General features: G+C 39.5%; 1 protein-coding gene across 6 annotated transcripts in view; it reads right to left on the bottom strand.

Annotated features, from left to right (window-relative positions):
* The window catches only part of LOC137131342 (carboxyl-terminal PDZ ligand of neuronal nitric oxide synthase protein-like), a 142970-nt gene that overhangs the window by 42318 nt on the left and 92665 nt on the right, over window positions 1–7987 (bottom strand). For 4 of the 6 annotated variants that reach the window (XM_067512460.1, XM_067512455.1, XM_067512458.1 and 1 more), the window contains one exon: window positions 6874–7091. In XM_067512460.1, the coding sequence (XP_067368561.1) occupies window positions 6874–7091 (218 nt within the window). The remainder of the gene's footprint in view (window positions 1–6873; window positions 7092–7987) is intronic. The other 2 variants (XM_067512456.1, XM_067512459.1) reach the window with 1 other exon arrangement.

Raw genomic sequence — 7987 nt, 5'->3', positions numbered from 1 at the left:
AAAAATTACTTCAATGTTCTTGAAGTCTTGAGGTCAATGTCTTTTGCACAACAGTCCATTTGTAACATTTGTAGTCAGTGTTTAATTTGTAGCCAGGTTAAAAGAAAAGCAGACGCTGCGGGACACTTAAAGTACTAATGCAGCTCCAAACATCACGTCTTTCTCTGATTGATCGAAACACACACATTATAGCTGTGCTAAAACTAAGCTAGCAATCTCCAGCTACATTTGAAAAATAAAATACAGCTACTTTGTCGGGAAGCTTGTTGGCGCCCTAGGTGAGTTTTTGTGTTGAAGCAGATGTGGAGCACCATTATATAGCACAAATTCACAACAAAGTCATATTAAGGCACTTTACATGATAAAGTCAATATTATACAGACATGTAGAGCAAACCCAACAAAGAGTGGGGGGCCATCGGCCATGACCAGTTGGGGAACCAGTTGGGGAGTGGAAAGAAAAGAAATGAGCAACGAGTGGAACATTATCTCTCTAAGCTTTAACAATATTAGGTTATATTCAAATGTATACTTTTGCTCAGAATACTTTTTTTTCTCCTAGTTTTTCTTCTAGGTTCATAGGTCCTCTTTCTCCATATACATTGTTTCCTGAATTTTGCTTAGATGCTGCAATTTCTTTGAGGAAACAGTAAAATATATAGATTGCTTTTTAGGAAGTTGTCCCGTGCCAAAGCCTTTGTCAGCCTTGGTTATGAAACTACTCTTCTAGACTGATGTGTGCATGATGTGCATTAAGGCATTCATTTCCATGTCACACAGAGAAAAATAAATGACACAGTTGTCGCACCCTACCGTACTTTCTCCTTACTTCTCCCCATTTCTCCTCCTTTCCTAACCCAATATTCATGCCACCATTGCATTGTCCTGAGGCCAGGTGAGTGATCATCTGTGTTAAAACAGAACTCATAATGTTAAAGTCTCATTGGATAAAAGCAATGTGTGCCTAAGTTTTAACAGTGCGGGACATTCTTTTGGACTTTAGTAAATTGCACTTGGAACTTTTAGTAAAATAAAAATTTAGACTGGACCTGGTTTATTATTATGTTCTGTGACTTTCTAAAAGTAAATGTTAACAGTATCAAAGTGTTGCTCTGGCCAAGGAGCCCCTTAAACCTGGTAATGCCATTTAACAATCTGTAGGCTCTGCTAGTAATTTCAGGTCTGGACCAAGTGAGCCAGACGAATGATAGGATGAGAAGTTTAAAAAAAGAAAATAAAGTAAGAGTGTTGACATTGGAGTGTTTACACCTGAATAACATGTTACAGTGTCAAAGCAAGCAAAACTTCTATCAAAGTGCTTGTTTACACATGAACAAATGCATTCCTTTTCTCTTCACATCTAGTACATACACAAAGAAAACAAAGCTTAAACTATTGCACTGATCTACTATTAAACAAGAACATCAGACTGATGTATAAAAAAGGATTCTGTTATGAGGCTTTGAAACAATCCTGACATTTTGTGTCCTAAGCAGTCTTTTTACTTTTTAATGAAATATTTGATGAGCACCTCTCACAAAAAACCCGACTGCACTCAACCTAATGGACATAAATCCCAAGGTAAGAGTGATGTGTGCTCTTTGAGTCCTAAGGAACACATCACTCCTACCTGCAAAGAGGTGTGTCAGTCTAACAGAAGCTGACTGAAAGAAAGTGAACTTACAGGCTGCTTTCCCTTTCATGCGCTTCAGGAGAAACAACGTAGGGAATCAAATCCTTCCACTCCTGAACATACACACGCATTAGTGTGATAAAAATGCATGCACATACGTATTAACATGGAGCATGCATCTAATTCAACATTACCTCACTCACTTCTCCCTGCACGTTCCATTTAATCTTTCAAGCTGTCACTAATGTGAAGAAAAATATTAACAAGAAACAGTATATTCACAAAAGCAGGTACACAAACAACCATACACAATTCGAATGACCTTAGAATAAAAGTCATTGCCAAGGGCCCATTGTTTCAGTGATTTCACGCCATGTTGCTTTCAATCAGTGAATGTAAATTAATGGGATCCGAGGGCTGTTAAACAGCTGAATGGCACAGTTTTGAAACTCTTGAGTTAATTCCCAGGATGGGTCTCAAAGTCCTGCTTTGGCAAGTCTCTATGTGGTGAGTAAACAGGTTTTCTTCACCAAGTCTGGGGCCTAGGTACAATAACACTTGCATTTGGGTCCTGATAAATTTCATCAACTCTTTCATGGACAGCTTGCCTTGTTAATGTTTACCATTAATAAAGACAATAGAGTGCATAAATAGTCCAGATCTGAATCTGGGGAAAGAGATTAAACAAAACATTTTCCTGATTGTTCTCACAGATATACCCTCTGAGATAAATAGAAACAGCAAGGTTGAGATTCCTGCCACTTTATTCATTCAAACAATATTTTAATCTGTGGGCCCATTTGCTGTTAGGTTAGGTGCTGTGGCTTTGTTAGTCAAAGCGCCTGTCTTGTAAAAAGGAGATCCTGGGTTCAAATCCAAGCAGTTCCTCTGTACACACACCTTATAGGGGGCGGCTATAGGTCTGTTGTTAAGGTCAGTGGTACGATACCCGGTCCCGACTACATTTCAAAGTGTCCTTGGGCAAGACACTTACCCAAATACTATCAAAAACTACAAAACTGATATCTGTTCCATAGAAAGAAAACTCAAAACAAGGTCAAACTGATTTGCCTGGCTGCATTTTCTCTATATCATAAAAGGATATATATAGGGTCCAAGCTATTAACCCATCCTGAGACATTCAGCATCCTTAGACTGTGCACTAAGTGAAAGGAAGGAGGCTGAGAATTAGTGGGGGCCAGAGCCACTATCAAGGATAAAACAACAAAAATCCATGAATACATCAGGAAGATGGCCCCAAGTGATGACGTGCTTTATGAATACCTCATGCAGCAGGAATCAAAGGAGTTAAGGAAAGAAGAGCAGGAGCGCTCATGGAAGGACAAACCTCTGCACGGTATGTACCACCAGCAGTGGCTGATATCGATACATTCTACCAGTGGGTAGACAAAGGATTTGAAAGACAGTACAGAGGCACTAATCCTAGCAGCACAGGAACAGGCTCCAAGTACAAGATCAGTATAGGCCAGGGTCTACCATACCAGGCAGAACTCCAGGTGGGGGCTGTGCAAAGATGCTCCTGAGACAATGCAGCATATAACGATGAGGTGCAAGATGTTAGCAGGCAAGGCATACATGGAATGCCATAACAAAGTGCCCTACATAGGGTACAAAAACATCTGTACTGGGTACAGGCTGGAAGTCTCAAAGTGAAAACGGGACATACCTCCAAAGGTGGTTCAGAATGACAGAGCTAGGGCCCAGTGGGACTTCCAGATACAAATTGACAAACTAATAATGTAAAAACAACTGTAGATAGTAGTGGCTGTCATGACCTGGCTCAACAGCCATGACAAAAGAAAATGAGTATGCAAGGTGAAGGGCGAAATAAGGAATTTATTGTAGCAAAAATATAATACATAAACTTAACAAGCAGGAAATGACCTAAAATAATGATCAGTCCAATCAGTGATGAGTACGCGTGCATGGATAAGTGAAATATGACACAAAAAAAAGATTACAATTCAAACGAATTATGTGCGAGAGAGAGCAAGCCAGAAAGCTTCTAGTCTCTGAGGAAGGCTGGGGATTTATAGGAAGTAGGACAATGGGCACTGGTGCACTCAACCACCTTAATTGGCTCTACCTCCAGCTAACTGCAAATACAACACAAAGCAACTCATGGACACAGAGGGCCGTCACATTGGTGGACAAACAGAAGAACAAGGCCGTAGTGGTAGATGTAGCAATATCAGGAAGAAGGAACACGAAAAATGTTTTGAGTTAGAAAACATGTGGAAGGTGAAGGCACAAGGGGTCCCTGTGGTAATGGGACACTGGGGGCTTTGACCCCAAAAGTGAGACTGGGAGAGAGTTCCTATGACCCACTTCTCATCAGGGTGCCCAGGCTCCCCAACACCTTATTCTGTAAGACTCAAGCTCCCAGGCGTCTGGTAGAGGACCGGAGCTTAAAGGAAGGAGACAGACCACCCCGAAGGGGGGTGAGTATCCTGCATGCTGCGCTATGACTAATTCTTGGTTGACATTTGCAAATATCTATTCAAGACCATAACCTTTCCCTGCATAAATGTTATTAAAGGTTTAGCCAAGAGCACAGTAAATTGCAGATATTGAATAAGGTTTTACAAACTTAGGGAAAAGTAACTGTTTAGAGACAAGGTTGCATCTATGAAAACTATGAAAAGTATTTGAACTGAAAAATACATTCCATCCATTCCATTATTTTTAATCCCTATTCACTACTCCTGTCTGTGTCAGCACAGACAGGAACTAGGCAAAAAAACAAAAAAAACAAACAAACAGCAGTATAAGAAACATCAGTCTACACCTCATCTTGCAGTGTTGTTTTTGCACTACTGCCTCAATTAAAAACACCATTACACCCCTGTATACTACTGTAGATAATATTGAGCAGCCATGCTCATACATCTATAGATCGGCCAAAGAGCATTTCTCTGGTTATACATAGACTGCTGGTGGTGAGTTTCCACAGGCCAGAGAGCAGACGGTCTGACTGAGCTGTATCAAATTTCTATCACCATGAGGCCACACAAACACAAATACATGAACTGAATGACGAGCATAGCAGTCTTAGAGCTCAGCTGCCAACATGCTGCTGACAGCTTCTGAATGGAAATAAGATATTGGCAGAGAGAGATATTTCCACGGACATGTTGTCTATAAAGACAGACTTAGCACCAACTCAAATTTACTTGTGGTTAATACAAGCACATAAATTCAAAATTCAAAGTTAAACATTTTTTGCTTTAGGGAAATCTTGTAAATATTACAGTTTCAGGATCAAAAAACTAGACAGCTTGTGTAAAGCTTTTATATCCACCGCTAGCCCAAACCCTGAAGTGAAGGTTGATATATTTGATTTCCTGCAATGTTTCCAACACTTAACATGAACTGATTTAGATGCAGAAAAACTATTCTAGCCATCCTTTTTTCTGATTCCTAACCTGAATATCAATATGTCCAACAATAATAATAATATGTTTGCTTTAACTGTGCCAGAGAATTCAATTCATTTTTGTTATTTGGTTTAATTTTTTTGCTATTCATGTCTTTACCACTGAGCTCACAATAAAGAAACAAAAGCATATTGGCACATAAAAACTTTGTCCAAAAATATCCATGGCACTTTATCAAAAGCAGGGCGCTTACCTGACCCACCGGGAGGAACTTGGGGGTCAGTGTCTTGCCCAGGGTCTCTTCGACACATGGCTAGGATAGAGGATAGAACCACTGACCCTGTGGTCCGTGGACGACTGCCTTACCAACTGCGTTACAGCTAGATCATGACTAATAAAACTAGTGGTGGCCAGTTACAGATTTCTGGGCCCTTATGCTAACATTTTAATATTAGGAATCTGCAGATACAGATTTGTTTTTGTTTGTTTCTTTGTTTGTTTTTTGTTGTCCTTTTGGCTTATCCCGTGAGTTCAGGGTCGCCACAGTGGATCGTTTTTCGTCTGTTGATTTGGCAGTTTTTATGCCGGATGCATTTCAGATACTGATCTGATATTTATATTTAACCCTTATATTTAACCACCAACAGCTAGAGGTGGCATAGTTAATGATGGGAGTGACAAGGATGGTCAAGACTAGGAGTAATATGAGGGACAGCACAGGTGGGACGGCTTGGAGATAAAGTGAGAGAAAATGGATTGGGCATGTGTAGGGAAGGGACACAGGGTATACATCAGTACAAGAATGTTGGATGGTGGTGTTGGAAAGGAGGAGAAGAGTAAGACAGCGGAGGACATTCAAGGATGACGTGAAAGAAGACATGTGAGATGTAGGTGTGACAGAGGAAGATGCAGAAGGACAGACTGAGATGGAAACAGGTGACCGGCTGTGCCTGAAAGAAGGTTTATATTTAACCTTTAAAGTTAATTAAAAATCTACACACTATAAGTGTTTATTCTGTTCAGTAGAGCTGGGCATTAACCATTATTGTGATATATCACGATACACACATTTATAGACATTTATCTCAATATATATAAAACTGCTCTAAAGCATGAGATTCACAGTGGAACTAAAGTACAATCTCAGCTATATGATTTGATATGATTCTAGTAATACCTGCAACATCAGTCTGCATTAAAATATTTTGGTTTATATTCATTATTGGTTTCTATTAGAACACTTTTAAACATGCATGTAAAAGGGGGGAATCAAAAGCAAGTAAAAGTTTATTAAATGTATTCAAACTAGGCAAATGTTAGCAGCAGTGGAATAAAATAATGTTGGCCTACACATGTAGTTTCCAGTGTTTTCACACTTTCACACCTATGAGTACACGTATAGTAGTAGCACTGATGTAAAAACAGAAGCTAGCTTATTTGGTTTAGCTGTGTTTACTTCACTTTGCACCATTAATGACCATAGATGCATAAAAAAATAAAAAATAAAAACACTTTCTTGGTCAGTGACACCCAAGCCAACACACTTAACATAAACAACTAAATGTATTAAATTAGGATTGAGTTTGTTGTGTGACACACACATCTTTTGGTGTAGACACAGCATCATTTCTCTTGGTGGTTGTACATTGGTGTTACAGAGTGATCTATCTAGACTTAGAAACACTCTTTGGCTCCGGTCAGAGCAAACAAGTCACTTAGATACTAAGAGATTTAATGTTCGTTTGCGACAGGTGATGTTCATCATTTTAACGAGTAAGTACTGGACAGTAATGACTAAAAACACAGACCTCTGCTACAATCCCACACAAGTGGGGTAATTTACCTTGTTTTCTGTCCAATTCAGTTCTGGTGTCTTAGCTGTCGCGTCCAGATCGGTTACTCCTCTATTGAGATTTAACTCCTCTTCTGCTGCCACCTGATTTGCCTCCTCAGCATCGATGTCCGTTTCCTCAGTAATGGTCGCCGCCTTCTCTGCGCCTGTTAGCTCCCGAGCTGAGCCGAGGAAAGTACATACACACACAGGTGGATAAGCACGCACGCCTTCATACACACATGTAGGCATGAGCATGTATACACACACACACACACACACATGGGCAGACACACATAAATGTACTTCAGTCAGTATCCTAGACACAGGCGTAGTTTAACAAATCTGTTACTCTATGCTTTATTAACTGAATAAATTCTTAAGCAAGTAAATGCTGAAGATAATGGTCACATAACCACACAAAGGGCTATAAACCTAAATCAATATAACACAATGCTGCTAGCCCTATCCTGCTTTCTGGAAGTTGCCATTTTGTTCTTTGACTTTTTAAATGGCATTCCCCTCCCTGTTAATGCATTTTTAGAGGAACAATGTGGTCCAAATTGGACACAATTCACTGAAGCAAATATAAGTAACAATGGTGATCAGGAATTTTGCATATTGTGTATACATACTGTGTATGAGGGAAAAAAAAAATCGAAGCAGAATAAAACAAAGGCATTCAGCGCAAACACTGTGTTTTTGCTTTCCCCTCTCCTTAAATCAAACTGTGATCTTGGAGATATTCAAAACATTTTTTTTAAACTAAAAAGACACTCCTTTGTATTTATATTTGGCAAGTTCCGAGTTTTGACTAAATTAGCTTGTAAGTTCAGTTTCAAAAAATGCTACAGAAAAATCCAGTCATGTTTGCTGAACTTTTCACAATTTCAATTATGATTGAAATGTTTTAGCAGGACACAAGATTAACACACACTTCACTTGACTAATGTGTGCACTTTGTTCCATAACCTCACCACCATCAGTGCCATTTTTTTAAGTTTTAGGGGATGTCAGATTGTATCATGACAACGCTGTGTTCAGTGTATTTTTCTGTTTGCTTCTTTCCTCCAAATTTCCTTTGCCCTTCACTCTCCATCTTCATTGCTGCTCTTGCTGCAACCTC

The sequence above is a fragment of the Channa argus genome, chromosome 8, assembly GCF_033026475.1.
Source record: "Channa argus isolate prfri chromosome 8, Channa argus male v1.0, whole genome shotgun sequence".
NCBI classification, from domain to species: domain Eukaryota; kingdom Metazoa; phylum Chordata; class Actinopteri; order Anabantiformes; family Channidae; genus Channa; species Channa argus.
The sequence above is the reverse complement of the archived record's forward strand: the minus strand, read 5'-3'. Positions and strand labels throughout refer to the sequence as shown.